The sequence below is a fragment of the Salmo salar genome, chromosome 15 (genome assembly GCF_965601325.2).
Source record: "Salmo salar chromosome 15, fSalSal1, whole genome shotgun sequence".
NCBI classification, from domain to species: domain Eukaryota; kingdom Metazoa; phylum Chordata; class Actinopteri; order Salmoniformes; family Salmonidae; genus Salmo; species Salmo salar.
Genome location: NC_138305.1, coordinates 48,358,057 through 48,375,986, shown reverse-complemented (window position 1 = coordinate 48,375,986; position 17,930 = coordinate 48,358,057). Strand labels below are relative to the sequence as shown.

At 41.9% G+C, this 17,930-nt stretch overlaps 1 protein-coding gene across 4 annotated transcripts in view; it reads right to left on the bottom strand.

The window, feature by feature from the left end:
* The window catches only part of LOC106571498 (disheveled-associated activator of morphogenesis 1), a 140,149-nt gene that overhangs the window by 26,484 nt on the left and 95,735 nt on the right, over nucleotides 1–17,930 (bottom strand). For all 4 annotated transcript variants that reach the window (XM_045695770.2, XM_045695771.2, XM_082961852.1 and 1 more), the window contains 11 exons: nucleotides 7,847–7,918; nucleotides 6,184–6,278; nucleotides 4,624–4,957; nucleotides 3,620–3,730; nucleotides 3,360–3,463; nucleotides 3,186–3,252; nucleotides 2,974–3,091; nucleotides 2,229–2,367; nucleotides 1,757–1,815; nucleotides 883–1,070; nucleotides 307–603 (listed from right to left, as the gene is read on the bottom strand). In XM_045695770.2, the coding sequence (XP_045551726.1) occupies nucleotides 307–603; nucleotides 883–1,070; nucleotides 1,757–1,815; nucleotides 2,229–2,367; nucleotides 2,974–3,091; nucleotides 3,186–3,252; nucleotides 3,360–3,463; nucleotides 3,620–3,730; nucleotides 4,624–4,957; nucleotides 6,184–6,278; nucleotides 7,847–7,918 (1,584 nt within the window). The remainder of the gene's footprint in view (nucleotides 1–306; nucleotides 604–882; nucleotides 1,071–1,756; nucleotides 1,816–2,228; nucleotides 2,368–2,973; nucleotides 3,092–3,185; nucleotides 3,253–3,359; nucleotides 3,464–3,619; nucleotides 3,731–4,623; nucleotides 4,958–6,183; nucleotides 6,279–7,846; nucleotides 7,919–17,930) is intronic.

The following is a 17,930-nucleotide window of genomic DNA, read 5'->3' as shown; positions in this document are numbered from 1 at the left end:
AAAAGTAACATTCTCCCTTACTAAACCGAAAATGTTCAGGGATCAAAATATTGTCTGCAGGTTACACAGACTAACATTTCCCTGTCGCTATCAATGATGACAAAGAGGTCAAATTGACTCTGTAGGGAATTACCAGGGTCATGTTCTTTAGGGCACGCAACGGAAACTGTTTTAAAACGTTTTGCAAGAGAACAAAAACGAGTGTTCCTTATTGGACAAGTCTAGGTAGTCTCGCCCTGTTTCAGTCCGTTGACTTCTGTTTGATCTCTAATGAACATGACCCTGTTCAAACCCATGCACTCTCACCTCAGCCAGCTTGGCCCAGTTGAAAGATTTGAGTGGGTTGGATGGCTGGGGAATGTTCTTCTTCTTGAGGGTGGACCCCAGGGGTGCCCCAGGGGGAGGAGGTATCCCTCCCATGGGTGGCCGTCCAAAAGGAGGCGGGGGACCACCTGGAGGTGGGGGTGGTGGAGGGGGCATCATACCCCCTGGGGGTGGTGGGGGAGGGAGCATCATGCCTCCTGGGGGAGGGGGGGGTGGGAGAGGCCCACCAGGGGGGCCAGGGATGAAGGGGGGACCGCCTGGGACACTGGCGATCGGTCTCTGGAAATGTTGGGGGAAAATACACAGATAAAGACAATGCACCATCACTTATCTTAATGAATCGTATTTCAATCCTTAACTTATCGTTCTCTTTCAATTTTATGTCGTAACATTGGTTGCATCAGAGACCCATGCAGTAATTTACTTTAGGTGCCTTCTATAATGTACTGTAAATCTAATAACAGTAAATGAATCTTGATGAAACATAATGAATCTACATTAAGGCATATTTGGTGACATTTTTTTGTATAAGTCTGAAGGAGTTGAAGGATGACGTACAGAGCTGAGGTCATGGAGCTGGAGAGAGAGATCAGCCACTTGCTGCTTGACCGCCTTGTGCTCGGTGCTCTCCTTCTCTAGCTTCTCCTTCATCTTGTTGAGGGTCTGCATCATGTCCTCCTTCTCCTGGGTCTTGGCGTCACACTCGCGCTCCTTCTTCTCAAACTTCTGCTGGAGCTCGTGGTGCTCTGCCCGATGGGGTTGGAGGTTATGTTGTGAGTGTGAACAGGTTCGGTTGCGTTTGAACTCAATTCAATTAGGACATTTGGATATCGCTCGTTCCTTTCTATGATCATTTTCTAATCATTTCCTAAGTTGACCGTGTTGAAATGTTAAATCACAACCTTTGTTGCAATCAACCCATGGGACCACAGGGTGGCTCAGAAGATGGTTGTCTGCTGTTATTTCTGATAGATCTAACAGGGGCAGGGTAACATATGGGCCAATAGTAGGCAGTGACTGGATCAATGTGCTACTGGTGAGGTAGAGGTCTCTTCAAAGACTACTAATCCAATAGTGAGCTACAAGAGATACGAATACACAATAAAAGGTTCAAATCTTGTGTTGGCTGACCAGCAAGTAGCTATATTCATATCCACAGCAGTCCAATTCACCTGATAAGCATAAAGCTTACAGACATTAAGATGAACACATTCAGAGCTTCACAACTGTGGAGAACGGTACCATTTAATTGGCATCCTCTGAAAAACCATCCCTGCCGATTTGTATTATTTGTACATATTGAAAGTAGTCAATCCCTTCCATGTGAAGTGTAAATTACATGCTGTCGATTTCTTTGTGGTCTTTTTTAAAATGTGCAATAGAGCCAAAGGGCAGAGTTTCACAAAGAAGCAGCTCAAAACATGAAACTGACCTTTTCGCATTTTCTCCGCCTGCTCTTTCCACTGCTTGACCTCATTTTCATTGACCAGCCTGTAAGGAGAGACACACAAACAAAGTTATCGGAGGGTCCTCAATGTGAGCATTCTATGACTGATGCATTGACTTATGTGAAAGACAACATGCAAACAATCAATCCTGTGGAAATGGAGCTGAGCTCATTGCTATTATGGGAATTAAAATACAGTTTTCATACTGAAGCAGTGCAGACTAACAGATTTTAAATACATTTTCTAAGAAGCCTCCAAGGGACTGAGGTTCCCTACAGTATTGAAGTATTGATTGGAGGGTCAGTTTGGAAATTATTTCATTTGACAGTTCAATTATGAATTTTCATGTCTTTCCTAGGCCTATATCATCCCAGCTCATCCCAGTCAGTTGAGCTCAAGCAGGACGTGCTCCCTCTCTCCCTTGTCATCTTAAGGGGTTATATGGAGAGCACTCACATCCGCACCACGTTCTTAACATTGAAGTTCTCAAGGGGTGTGACGTCGGGGTCGTGGCCCTTGTCGTTCTGCAGGACCATCTGCTGGACGATGCGGTCCAGCAGCAGCCAATACTGCACTGTGTTCCCACTCCTTTTATCTGGGGGGGACAGTGAGATCATCAAACACAGCCGATACAGAGAAGTCGTCGAGTAGAAGAGGCCTCTCTGCACAAGTAGATATTTAGCTAAGGACAGAAAGAGGTATCCACAATTGATTTATACAGAGTGTGGCTAGAGGGCAAGATGCCGTCTTGGTTTGCAGGCAGATCCTCATACAGATAAAAATTCATTTAAAGTGCACAGACACATGCACACTCAAACACGTGCACCCCCACACGTGTGCACCCCCACACGCGTGCACCCCCACACGCACAGCTAGCAGGAAGAAGACAGCAGGTCAGCTCTACTGGAATCATGGGAGATTGACTGGCACCTTAATTGGGGAGGACGGGCTCGTGGTAATGGCTAGAGCGGAATCAGTGGAATGGTATCAAATACGTCAAACACATGGTTTCCATGTGTTTGATGCCATTCCATTCGCTCCATTCCAGCCAATATTATGAGGCATCCTCCCCCCAGCAGCCTCCACTGACTGGAATAGGGAAACACAATATTCTGGGTAACTTCCAAAGTCACAGCGCTAAATTCTTACTGACCAGGGTCAACGTTAGCAGCAGGTCAGGAATGCAGCAGGGAGCACTTACGAGGCATGAGGAGACAGTGGTGCAGGACGGAGATAAAGTGAGGGTATGCGTCAGTGTGGTTCATCTTCTTCCGGATGAGGTCAAATACTTGGGAAGCACTTTTAGTGTCTATGTGCACCTGGGAAAAGAGAACACGTTGACAAGTCACAGTCCTTATCAAGCACAAACGACGATGGAATTCAGGAATGAAACAAGAATACGTTTTTACTTACCGACTCAAAACGTCTTGACATAGTTAGCTCGTCCTCATTGCGCAGCATTTCAAAGTAATCCAAATGCCTGGGGGAGATTAAGTAAAGTGAATAGGGTCATGCATGGTCAGCGATCAAGAGAAAAAAGGGACTTGTGTCACAATTCAGGTTAACGGGAACTGGGCTTCAACTCACCGGTCTAACGTGGAGTTGTCATGGGAGCGAAGTTTGTCAATGACTGGCTGAATTCCTAGCATCAGGAACTCGTAACGGAGGTGGATGCGGAACTCTAAACTGGCCTGGGAACATAAGATGGAGGATCAAAAGTAGGTGTCAATAAAGTTAAGTCAGATTGAGGTGCAGCACAAGTTCGATTGAAGAGAAAATCAAATTGAAGTATGGTGCAAGTGTGGAGTTAGGAGACAAGCGATGCAAAGGTTGACGGCTAATTTTACCTCTCCGGCGCCTTGGCTGAGGACAGCATTGATAAAGGACATGATGGCTGTCTTCAGGTTGACCTCATCCCGGTATCGACCCGTACTCCGGTCCAGATCGTTCAGCAGGGTCTGGGTGGTGAAGGAGAGGAGATGACCACAGTTATGGCTCGTCGTTCAGAGAGCAATCATATTGTAGACACAATTTATATTGCAAACACAAAGTTGCACAAATCATTGGAGCCAAACCACTTTAGCCAATGTAAAGCGTTTACTGTTGCAAATGGCCAGCCAATCGTGTTATTTGAATAAAGGGCGGATGTTTTAAGGAAATATTACATTATTCAATTCTTCTTGTGAAAGCGCTGAAATTAATACCTATAACTGGGTGTCTACTATATACTGAGTGTACAAAACATTAGGAACACCTTCCTAATATAGAGTTGCACCCCCTTTAGCCCTCAGAACAGCCTCAATTCACCAAGGCATGGACTATACAAGGTGTCTAAAGTGTTCTACAGGGATTCTGGCCCATGTTGACTCCAATGTTTCCCACAGTAGTGTCAAGTTGGTTGGTTGTCATTTGGGTGGAGGACCATTCTTGATACACTAGGGAAACTGTTGAGTGTGAAAAACCCAGCAGCGTTGCAGTTCTTGAGACAAACCGGTGCGCCTGGCACCTACTACCATATCCCGTTCAAAGGCACTTAAATCTTTTGTCTGGCCCATTCACCGTCTGAATGGCACACATACACAATCCATGTCTCAATTGTCCCCAGGCTTAAAGATCCTTCTTTAACCGGTCACCTCCCCTTCATCTGCACTGATTGAAGTGTATTTAACAAATTACGTCAATAAGGTATCATAGCTTTCACCTGGATGTTTTGTACACTCAGTGTATATAACCCAGCCAAAAGTCAAAATGTTACAATATTAAATGGTACTGAATGTTCATTCAATACAATTAAGGGGATAGGTTGCTAACGGTGACTAAAATATTAATTCATAACCCTCCCCTTGCCCACCTGGAAGCGTGTCCTCTCACAGGCGAAGCGCTGGTAGTGCAGCATGGCCTCCAGGATCTTCCGATGCCCGCCAGGCACAAGGCACACAGCGCCCATGATCTCCAGCACCGCCACCTTGGTCTTGACGTTCTCGGTGGCCAAACTCTGGGCAATGATGTTGATGCTTTCCGAGTGCGAAAGCACATGGGCGCGCCCCTGGGAGTTGTTCATCAGGGCCTTGATGCAGCCGATGAGCGAAGTGTGGATCTGCGACTCGGTCGTCTCATAGTCCATGGTCTTCAGGAAGTTGAGGATACAGGTCAGGCCATCCAGGTCAATGAACCTAGTCACAAACCTGAGGAAGGTCATGGGGAAACGGGATATCAATAAAAAAAACTAAGTTAAAAGTGCAAGTGCCAGTTGGAGCAAAGAGGCTAGTCTATGGGATCTCATGTAGTAATTGTCATTACTTCCACTTGAAATAGGGTATAAAGACTATAATCCTACGCACTGGAAATATCCAAAATAGTAATTAGGTCTGACATGCTGAGAAAATGGTCAACCTCTGTGTGTGTTATCAAAGTTGTTAAAAAACAACGGCCTGAAGAAATAAAAGGCCAGTAAGTGACCAAGTGCCACCATAACCCCTGAGGGTGAAAGTCTGACACCTGATCTTCAGGTCGCACGGGGTCATTAAACGGTGCAACACACACTAATGTGAAAGAGACAAAAAAACATGCTACACACAATGCAGCCAGAGGGACACCATATGTTCAATCAGCAGATCAATCTGGGTCGTGTTCATTAGGCACCAAACGGAAGAAACAGACAAACAGGGAGGGGTCTACCTGGACTTGGCCAATAAGAAACACTCATATTCATTTTCCATTTCAAAACATTATACGTTGCAATGAACGCTACCCAGGTTACTGCCCCACAGCAGTAAGTATGATTAACGACATAATAGGTGATTTGAATGAAAGATTAGGTGTTCTGGGAAGGACTGCCTGAAGCGTTAGAATAATAAAGCCTACTTTTATTAAGAGCAGTTACATAACTGCTCCACATAGCATTTGTACTGTAACTAGCGCAGCAGAAGGACCATATCATTTATGACATGTGTGACAATATCCAAGAGTGGTGTTCCAGCCTAGCCATCTACAGTACAGTGATGAATTACTGGGTCGTTGTTCATTCTGGTCTGCATATACACTTCTATAGGTCTGTAACTCCAATGGCAATTACTCCCTGTAGGGCCCTGTTATTTCAGTTATTGTAATTCAAAGCTCTGGTGTGCTATGAGTATATTCTATGAGAGTACAAAAAAAATGAAGGAAGAGTGCATGGAAATAGAGAGAAGGGTGTGTGTGTGTGTGTGTGTGTGTGTGTGTGTCTGTAAGCGTTTGTATAATGAAATTCATTTCAGAAAACAATCCTGTTCCCTCCTGTGTTTATTCTATGTATGGTAGCTACAGGTCATTTCTGAAGAGGGTGTGTGTATATAAGTCTATTTAAATGAGTTTCTTTAGCGACTGCATGCACTGTACAGTGAAGTGTATGGACGTTTGAGAGCCAGGGCACCTCATGGGTTGCGTCCGCAAAGCAGTCTTCAGGCTCTCTATCGTTTTGTTCCTCTCCTCCTCATCTTCCTTCTCCAGGGCAAGGAGTGTCTTCCTCTGTGCAACATAAATATAGCGTTACCAAAGCTGTTTGAACAAGTCAAATGCCGTGAATTTGTTAGACTACTCCTTGAGCCGGGTGCTGTATTTTCAAGACACACTAACTGTGAACAGTATTAATAGAAACAGAGACAACGGAGCAAATGCATCCCATGATATTTCCACGATACAGTATATCTGTAGTGCTCAATGGATGACATTCTATGAGAGCAACATTACTGTTTAAGCATGGTTCGATTCATACATAAATACAACAAAAACATGAAGTAAAACATGAAGTAATAGGTCTTTCGTTATTTGGTTACATAAAAAGGTAGGAAAGTTGTACTAAACTGATGAAGGTATTTGTACTGTAAGTCATATTCAAAATAAAATGTGTATAATTCATGTATTTAATTACTGGAAATCTTATTATTTTGCTTGACCAAATTGCTTAAATGTCTTCACGCTTTTTGCACATGTGCAGCTAAAAACCTATGCTGCTTATAAAGCGTATGGAACAGCTGGGGAACGAGCACCTGAAAGGGACTCCATGTTTGGATCCGATAACAAGCCTCCCAGCATGTGCCAGCAATTTCTGTGTTCAGTGGCTTTTAATATAAATTAAGTGTAGTGGAGAACGTGCCATTCAGATAAAGGAGAAAGGTCTCGAATCTGTGGCAGGTTTTTGCTCGGCTGTTTGAATCCAAAAGGAACCGTTGTAGATAGTTGAGTCGGCTGGATGTGTCTAGGCCTGAGGCATGCCTGTGCTAGATATTGCCTGTCTTTCTTTGGAACTTACCCAGAACCTCTTGCACCTGCCAAAACTGCAATATTATTACCAAAAACGTATCAACATAGCACGTGCCAGGAGTTAAAATGCTGACAATTGCGGTCCTCTGCGATTACATTTTAATCTAACATGAATGCAGAGTTAATCTGATTTAGGATTGATCTGAGAGGAGCTACAGATTACCGATGTAATTATAACTGTTTGCATTTGTTTCGTACATTGAGAATTTAGGAATAATTTAAGTTACTGCACATGCTTTTTATCACCTGATCAGGCTTCAATCAAGGATAATCTCAAATCAGTGCAAAAGTTGGTATAGACACAGTGACCCTCCATCCTGCTCTTGGAGAGCCGCAGTACTGCAACTTTTATAGGAAACGCACACCAGAACCATGAACGGCCGAGTGCAACCGAGTGGTCCCTATAACACACTGCAGCGACAGAAAAAGGACGGCCACCCGCAGCTTTTAGCCGTTCATTGTCGCAGTGTATTCAAAGCTTTAGTCCCAGCTCAGTAGATCAGTTGAATCAGGTGTGATGCCACTAAACTGGGACATAAACCTGCATACTGCATATCAGGTTTTAGGATCACTGATATCAAGCATGTAAATGATAAAGTTAAATGTTTATATTTGACAGTCAAGTCTCTTCCAGATCTGTTTAAGGAGTGTGAAAGTGAAATTCAGTACCACAGTAGACTCTACACTCACTTTGGAAGTGTCAATGACAGAGATTGATACAAAATCATAGTCAAGAGACCAAGAGTAAAGAATGACAAGGAGTCATTACTTACGGCAGCCATGGAATTGAGCTGGTCAATGTAATACTCTGGCCAGCTGGTTGCACCTTTGTTCTCCTCTTGTTCCTAAAAAGAGGAGAAGAGAGTATGTGTTTGGTCGGTTTAGAGTCGTCCACTAGGGCTGCGTCCAAATTCTCCACCATTTTCCAGAAGGGTGCACTTGTACAATCTCAAATGATTGGTGTAAGCAACGGCCGGACTGAGTTTCCACCATTGTTAAGTCCATGCAAGAAAGTGTGCACACCACGCTGGACACAGCCGGAGACTTGTAAAGAGACCGGGAGCACAGAGGAGTTGAGAACAAAACACAGTAATGGAAGCATATTGTTTTTAATCATCCTCAATCCAATAAATCATGTGGCCTACTTAAGCTGAGAACATCCTCAACAATAACAGGGTAGGTAGAATGATGAAAGTAACGTAAAGCATGAAATTAGTGGGAATTGTATAGTTGGAATAAAATGCTCATAACACAATGTGGGAATGATATATTCTGAATGAGAACCATAGGAATAACACATTTCACATGCCATTGCAGCCATCACGACAAGGATGTCCTCTTGAAAACAGAAACAAATGTAGCATTTCAACAACAGATTTGTCAACCCCATTCAGAGCCCTGAGAGTAAATTATCTAATTTACACACAATTCACACTGACCTAAACAGGCATGTGTGCACAGACACAAAAACACACAACATAAACACAAAAAATATGAGCACAAACACACTCACACAACTTGACACAAGAAACAGAATAGATCTAGTATAGTGAATATATGAATAGTCCAAACTGAAACAGAGCAGAGACAAAGTAGGACAGTGCCGATAAGGGGGCCTAGTTTATCATCAACTCGTTACTGAGAACTGTGGCCCAGAACACAGAGGAAGAAAACCAACCTTTATGGCCATAGATTCTGCCTGGCTACATACGAAAGCACAAGCTTGATTAAAACCTTAGGAGATTAGTGAACAAATGTTCAAGTTGTGCATTGGGGACATTTCTCGAATTTGGCAGGCTACATCTGCCTTGCAGGACTGAAGTCCATTAATTACAGCGAGCTCCAAAAGTATTGGGCCAGTGACAATTTAGTTGTTGTTTAGGCTCTGTACTCCAGCACTTTGGATTTGAAATGATACAATGACTGAGGTGAAAGTGCAGATTGTCAGCCTTAAAGGAAAGGTTCACCCATTTTGAATGCTCTATGTTTTTATGCATCTGTGAGTGATGTTCTATCGATTCCCTGGGTCATTTCAAGTTTTCATGTGTATCCGAGTTATTGGCGTTCGGACAGTGATAAATCCGTCCTGTATTACGTAGCACCGTGCTAAATCGCTCTTACTACACTGGTACTTCATAGGAATACAGCTTTTAGATCACAAAAACGTCTATCATACATGTCAGATTTCAATACTGGCCAATGTCATAACTCAGGAGGATGTCTTCTCTCAAATGAGCCATTGATCATATTTTTGTGATATTCCTACCTCGAGAAATGTGTAATTTAATGAAAGGTCTAGCACATTTCTCCTATTTGTCTGCCTCTTTAGTCCAGGGTGCATTGTATGGTGCATTTGTCAGAGATATTATAGAAAAGAGATCCAATGAACAAAGGAACGTATATCGCCCCAATAAGCAGACTATCGACCAATCGCGTTCACGTTGTCGCTAGGCTAATAGTTACGCAATCCCTTCTCAAAGTCAATGTAAACTCAGCAAAAAAAGAAATGTCCTCTCACTGTCAACTGTGTTTATTTTCAGCAAACATAACTTGTGTAAATATTTGTATGAACCTATCAAGATTCAACAACTGAGACAAACTGAACAAGTTCCACAGACATGTGACTAACAGAAATGGAATTTGTCCCTGAACAAAGGAGGGGGCCAAAATCAAAAGTAACAGTCAGTAGCTGGTGGCCACCAGCTGCATTACGTACTACAGTGCATCTCCTCCTCATGGACTGCACCAGATTTGCCCGTTCTTGCTGTGAGATGTTACCCCACTCTTCCACCAAGGCACCTGCAAGTTCCCAGACATTTCTGGGGGGAATGGCCCTAGCCCTCACCCTCCAATCCAACAGGTCCTAGACGTGCTCAATGGGATTGAGATCCGGGCTCTTCGCTGGCCATGGCAGAACACTGACATTACTGTCTTGCAGGAAATCACGCACAGAACGAGCAGTATGGCTGGTGGCATGCTGGAGGGTCATGTCAGGATGAGTCTGCAGGAAGGGTACCACATGAAGATGTCTTCCCTGTAACGCACAGTGTTGAGATTGCCTGCAATGACAACAAGCTCAGTCTGATGATGCTGTGACACACTGCGCGACTCGTCAGTGAAGAGCACTTTTTGCCAGTCCTGTCTGGTCCAGCGATGGTGGGTTTGTGCTCATACAAGCCCTCAGTCCAGCCCCTCTCAGCCTATTGCTCAGTCTGAGCACTGATGGAGGGATTGTGCGTTCCTGGTGTAACTTGGGCAGTTGTTGTTGCCATCCTGTACCTGTCCCACAGGTGTGATGTTCGGATGTACCGATCCTGTGCAGGTGGTTACAAGTGATCTGCCACTGCGAGGATGATCAGCTGTCCGTCCTGTCTCCCTGTAGCGCTGTCTTAGGCATCTCCCAGTACGGACATTGCAATTCATTGCCCTGGTCACATCTGCAGTCCTCATGCCTCCTTGCAGCATGCCTAAGGCACGTTCACACAGATGAGCAGGGACCCTGGGCATCTTTCTTTGTGTTTTTCCAGAGTCAGTAGAAAGGCCTCTTTAGTGTCCTAAGTTTTCATAACTGTGACCTTAATTGCCTACCGTCTATAAGCTGTAGGTGTCTTAACGACCGTTCCACAGGTGCATGTTCATTAATTGTTTATGGTTCATTGAACAAGCATGGGAAACACTGTTTAAACCCTTTACAATGAAGATATTGTGAAGTTATTTGGATTTTTACGAATTATCTTTGAAAGACAGGGTCCTGAAAAAGGGACGTTTCTTTTTTTGCTGAGTTTATGTGTTGAGAAATGTGCCTATTTTCCTCGAAAGTACGTAATGTCCTGATTCCAAAGCTATACGATGCTACAGATAGTAAGTGAATTATCTCACATCTCAGAAAAGATTTGTAATGTTGTACTTTTGTTCACAAAATTCATGCTAATGCTGGGTTTTTGAGCTAGCGTCCAATAAACTCCCATTCACGTCTTGTCCCAGAATCGACCAGAATGCACCACGCAGCCCATTAACGTAGGTAACGTTTCCCATCTCCTTAAAAGTATATCTGCCGTTGCGAATGTTAGACTCCACTCTGTGAGGCACATTGATATGCAGGTTGAACATGGAGAGATTGTAGACTCCTAAATTTATAGTGCAGTTTGTTTAGACGATTTTACAGCTAACTAGCTTTGTTACTATTGTTTGTAGTCACGTTTGCTAGCTAGCTAGCCAGCCCATTGCAGATTTTGCAGTCGACTTGAGGTGCAACAGATTTCATCTACGATTTTCCATGTTGCTAACAACCTTATAACACCAAAATTAAATATTTGTTCACAAAAATGATTGTTCTCACATAGTGTTATTTAACACTGTAAATTAAACAAATTAGTGGCTCTGGGTGGATTTGTCCTTTAATTTTATGGTATTTTCATTCATATTGTGTGAACCGTTTAGAAATTACATCACTTTTTGTACATAGTCCCGCCATTTTAGGGAACCAAAAGTATTGGGACAAATTCACTTGAGTGTCTTAAAGTCATCAAAAGTTTAGTATTTAGTCCCATATTCCTAGCACGCGATGATTACATCATGCTTGGGACTCTACAAACAGCCAATGCATTCAACAAGTTTGTAGAGTCCCAAGCATGATGTAATCATTGCGTGCTAGGAATATGCTCATTGCGTGCTAGTAATAAGCTTGATGTAATCATTGCATACCAATAATATGGAACCAAATACAGAACTTTTGACTATTTTAATACACAAGTGAATTTGTCCCAATACATACTTTTGGTCCCCTAAAATGGGGGTGGGAACTATGTACAAAAAGTGCTTTAAGTTCACCCGAAAATACCTTCAAATTAAGGCTGATAGTCTGCACTTTAACCTCATAGTCAGTGTATAATTTGAAATCCAAAGTGCTGGAGTACAGAGCCAAAATGACAACAGTCACTGTCCCAATACTTTTGGAGCCCACTGTAATTAATGGACAAGAGCCCTGCAAAGCAGATATAGCCTGCCAAATTTGAGCAATGTCCCCAATGCACAACTTGAGCATTCATTCACAATTCTCCCAAGGTTTTCATCAAGCTTGTGCTTTCGTATGTAGCCAGGAACAATCTATGGACATAAAAGGTTTGGTTTTCTTCCTCTGTGTTCTAGGCCACAGTTCTCAGAGACAAGTTGAAGATAAACTAGGCCCCCTTATCTGCATTGTCCTACTTTGAGTCTCTGCTCTATTTCAGTTTTGGGACTACAAGTAGGCAAACCAAATGGCATACAACCTACAGTCACCTCCAAAATGATTGGCAGCCTTGATAAAGATGAGCCAAAATGACTGTATACAATAAATGATAATACTGAGCTCAAAACATTTGGAAAATGATATTATTTTATACAAATACAATTGCTCAGACAATCAGAAATCAAAAACCGTGATTATATATATTTTAAAAAATGAAAACAAAAAAACGAACCAACCTCAAATCCAACATTGGCAAACATTGTTGTTTACGCCATACATAATGTGCTACATATTGCATTAGTCGAGACAGATTTGATCTTGTGCAGTTCATTGTTAACTTTGAGTGAACTCTAAGCTGTCTGCTTTTTTAAATGATTTTATTGGAATTTTATTGGAAATTTGGTTAAAAACTGCCGTCTCTATCCGGCACCTCCAGCACTGACCTTAAGATGGAAAAACACATTGGTGGCCAGCAGCCCTCAACCTCCCTTCAAGGTCATGTTGACCAGCATGGACTTACAAAGATTTACATACAATATAAATTAGAGGTCGACCGATTAATCGGAATGGCCGATTAATTAGGGCCGATTTCAAATCGGTAATCTGTATTTTTGGCCACCAATTTGCCGATTTAAAAAAATATATATATATTTACACACCTTTATTTAACTAGGCAAGTCAGATTAAGAACACATTCTTATTTTCAATGACGGCCTAGGAACGGGGGTTAACTGCCTTGTTCAGGGGGGATTTGGGGATTCGTTTTTGCAACCTTCCGGTTACTAGTCCAATGCTCTAACCACCTGCCTTACATTGCACTCCACGAGGAGCCTGCATGGCAGGCTGACTACCTGTTACGCGAGGGCAGCAAGAAGCCAAGGTAAGTTGCTAGCTAGCATTAAACTTATCTTATAAAAAACTATCAATCAATCTTAACATAATCACTAGTTAACTACACATGGTTGATGATATTACTAGTTTATCTAACGTGTCCTGCGTTGCATATAATCGATGCGGTGCCTGTTAATTTCTCATTGAATCACAGCCTACTTTGACAAACGGGTGTTGATTTAACAAGCGCATTTGCGAAAAAAATCACTGTCGTTGCACCAATGTACCCAACCATAAACATCAATGCCTTTCTTGAAAATCAATACACAAGTATAGATTTATAGATTATTTAGTTAATATTGCCTGCTAACATGAAATTGTGTCACTTCTCTTGGGTTCATTGCACGCAGTCAGGGTATATGGAACAGTTTGGGCCGCCTGGCTCGTTGAACTAATTTGCCAGAATTTGCCATAATTATGACATAACATTGAAGGTTGTGCAATGTAACAGGAATACTTAGACTTAGGGATGCCACCCGTTAGATAAAATACGGAACGGTTCCGTATTTCACTGAAAGAAAAAACGTTTTGTTTTTGAGATGATAGTTTCTGGATTCGACCATATTAATGACCTAAGGCTCGTATTTCTGTGTGTTATTATGTTATAATTAAGTCAATGATTTGATATTTGATAGAGCAGTGTGACTGAGTGGTGGTATGCAGCAGCAGGCTCGTAAGCATTCATTCAAACAGCACTTTTGTGCGTTTTGCCAGCAGCTCTTCGCTGTGCTTCAAGCTGTTTATGACTTCAAGCCGGGTGGGTATAATTTGTGGAACGTTCCAACAGGAATCTATTCCAAAAACTTCGTAAATAACAAGGTTGCCAAAAAACAACGCATACAAAGTTGTATAGCGGCAGAATAAGATACCGGGTAGGGAGAGGTCTATTTCATTGCGTTTTTCACTCATCACGTTTATTCTGAAAAATGTCTGTCCTCACTCTGGTTGCCTATGGACAAACATTAAGAATAAGCTACGTGGTGAGTTGATGCCTATTCGGCAGCTAGTTAGCTAGGTTTGTATGCGTTGCTACTTTGTATGCGTTGTTGGTTGGCAACCTTTTACTTTACGTTTTTTGGAACAGATTCCTGTTGGAACGTTGCACAAATTATACCCACCCCTTCAAGCTTATCAACTCCCAAGATTAGGCTGGTGTAACCGATGTGAAATGGCTAGCTAGTTAGCGGGTGCACGCTAATAGCATTTCAAATGTCACTCGCTCTGAGACTTGGAGTAGTTGTTCCCCTTGCTCTGCATGGGTAACGCTGCTTCGAGGGTGGCTGTTGTCCATGTGTTCCTGGTTCGAGCCCAGGTAGGAGCGAGGAGAGGGACAGAAGCTATACTGTTACACTGGCAATACTAAAGTGCCTATAAGAATATCCAATAGTCAAAGGTATATGAAATACAAATCATATAGAGAGAAATAGTACTATAATTCTTATAATAACTACAACCTAAAACTTCTTACCTGGGAATATTGAAGACTCATGTTAAAAGGAACCACCAGCTTTCATATGTTCTGAGCAAGGCACTTAAACATTATCTTTCTTAAATGGCACATATTGCACTTTTAAGTTAAAATAAGTGTTCATTCAGTATTGTTGTAATTGTCATTATCACAAATAAATAAATAAATACAAAAATCGGCCGATTAATCGGTATCGGCTTTAAAAAAAAAAATCCTCCAATAAATCGGTATCGGTGTTGAAAAATCATAATCAGTCGACCTCTACTATAAATACAAAAGTATGTGGACACCCAAGCTTACAGAATGGGACCACTGAGTTTTGAAGTGCATAGCACCTAACAATAGTCTGTCCTCGGTTGCAAAACTAACTATTGAGTTCCAAACTGCCTCTGGAAGCAACGCCAGCACAATAACTGTTTCTTCGGGAGCGTCCAAACCTTAAAGTGCCAACTTTAAAGTTTGGTGGAGGAGGTATAATGGTCTGTAACTGCTTCTCATGGTTCGGGCTAGGCCTCTTAGTTCCAGTGAAGGGAAATATTAACGCTACAGCATACAATGACATTCTAGATGATTCTGTGCTTCCAACTTTATGGCAACAGTTTGGGGAAGGCCCTTTCCTGTTTAGCATGTCAATGCCCCCAAGCACAAAGCGAGGTCCATACAGAAATGGTTTGTCGAGATCAGTGTGGAAGAACTTGACTGGCCTGCAAAGCCCTGACCTCAACCCTATCAAACACCTATGGGATGAATTGGAACGCCGACTGCGAGCCAGGCCTAATTGCCCAACATCAGTGCCTGACCTCACCAATGCTCATGGCTGAATGGAAGCAAGTCCATGCAGCAATGTTCCAACATCAAGTGGAAAGCCTTCCCAGAAGAGTGGAGGCGTTTATAGCAGCAAAGGGGGGACCAACTCCATATTAATGCCCATGATTTTGGAATGCGATGTTCAACGAGCAGGTGTCCACATACTTTTGGTCATGTAGTGTATATGCCAGAGTGTTTGTCTCATGTAGCGTAGTTCAGCTAGTCATAGCTAGCCTAGCTTTGCACAGTGACTTTACCTAATCTGAGACCTGAAATGAGGGTCCCCCCCAAACCATGACAGCTGGTGGTTTTCTGGCATTGGCAGTTAACTACAGAGAGCTGGTGGGAGCATCATAACATTTATTTATTTAACCTTTATATCAGGGATATCCCATTGCGACCAAGGTCTCTTTCAAGGGAGCCCTGCTTCATAAAAATGCAGAAAACAACGTAAATAATAAGGATTTAAAAAAAAAAAAAAAATTTAAACACTAGTGCATCCAATCGTAAGGTATTCTGAAATGTGTTCAAGTATGTGGCTCATAAGAACTAAAGGCTAAATCGTTGGCGACTAGGAATTTCAAGAGTTAGCCATTCCTGTGAATGAGTAATGTATTTTGTACTTCTGTAAATTAGGAGTGATGTGAGGTAACACAGTATGGTAGTTTTATCAGTCACCCATAATAAAGCGTAGAGCGCTATGATAAACAGTATCCAATGGTTTTTAACAACAGGAAGCAGTCATTTTGATTGCTCATTAATTAAAAACAATTTATTACTCTGTTATTTTTTAAGTCATGCCTCACGCCATCCTTGACTTTTCCTAAATAAGTCTATATAACACACTGTTGTTAGAATTTTAATATCACCAACAAAATGTGAGTTCTACCCAGTTTTAGGAGGGCATGTGATATTTTTTTAATGGTTTTCCCCCATTATCTCTCCTTCCCCCGACAGTAAGGCCTGCTCCACACCTTCTCGCTGTGCCCAGTTGATATTCACATTGATAATTGCATCGAAACTGAACCAAAACTAATTTCACACATAACAAATAAATGAAGTAAAGTATGATGGGGAGAAAGGGGGAGAATGCGTGAGTTGATGAGCGAGGGGAAGTGAATCATGCATAATTGAGTAATCACCAATTGTGAATGAAGAACAAGGTGGGCCATTTTATTGTATTGATCTATTCTAATTGTAATCTCAAAATGGAATGTACCCTACTACATCAGTCCATTGAATCCAAGCAGTCTTATCAGTCTACTCTGCCCTACTTGGAGTACAGAGTGAGAGAGTGAGCAATTTACAATGGCAAGAAGACCAAGAAGAATGGATGCACATGCCGCGTTAGCGCTGCTACAAAACCGGAATGAAAACCAATCAGATGGTGGGGAAGAAATGAATCATGACATTTCTGATGATTCTTCTTCTTATTCTGAACCTTCACCTCTGAGGCCAGAACCGTGCGCACTGAGCAGGTGCCCGTGCCACCAACAAATGAAACGGTGAGACAAGAAACAGGAAAGGATGACATTGGTTGGATAGAACAAGCCGGTGACAATGCTACGGTCAGATGATCAGAATATCGACAGCTGTCAAATTATAATGATATTATTGCTTTTGTAATGCCATTATTAATTTTGTGCTGATTTTCACTTTATCAAGCACAATTGGCGCTTATAAATTATGTTAAGGCTTCTGATGTTTTCATTATTTGACCGTGCGTCTTGCTGAACGTGCGTCTTGGTGGTTGGGCTTTTTATAATTTTTGTTGTTGTCAAGAAGCTGTTACCGTGTTCCAACACATATGTGTTTTGTTTCATAGTTGTAACAAATGTACTCCACAAATAAACCTGACTGAAAACTTGAACTTGTTTTTTTTTTTTTACATAATAGCCTACAGTAAAACTAATGAAAATACTATTGTGTTATAAAAACATTATTAAAAATGTATTCTAATGTTACCTAAGATAGTCATAAACACAACCAACTGATAATTTTTGCAATAGCATATATGAATGTATTAATTACACTGCTAGAATTTTGCAGTCAAAATGACTGCTCATTAGTTTGAAGGGGGGGTCCCTCGAGGCCCAGCGGTTGTAGTGTTAAAGAAGTGGCAGCTGTGTTAATTTAGATTATGTTGCCATAGTCTAGGGCTGACAAAGTTGACAAACTAAAATAACAGCAAATACACAGGATTCCGTATAGCAAAACAAAACTTCCTTCACCCAAACATAATCTGTGGTATGCCTCTGTGTGTGAGTGTGGGTGTACATGTGTACTTTCACCTAGGACATAATCCAGAATCTGGAACAAAATTTAGTGGTATTGTGCCTAAATTCACTTAGTGCACCCAGGGAGGTAACTATAATAACTTTTAATGCAGATTGCCAAAGTGCAAAGTGAATTTCACCAAAAAAATAAAATTATTTATTATTATTATTATTTATTTTTTTTG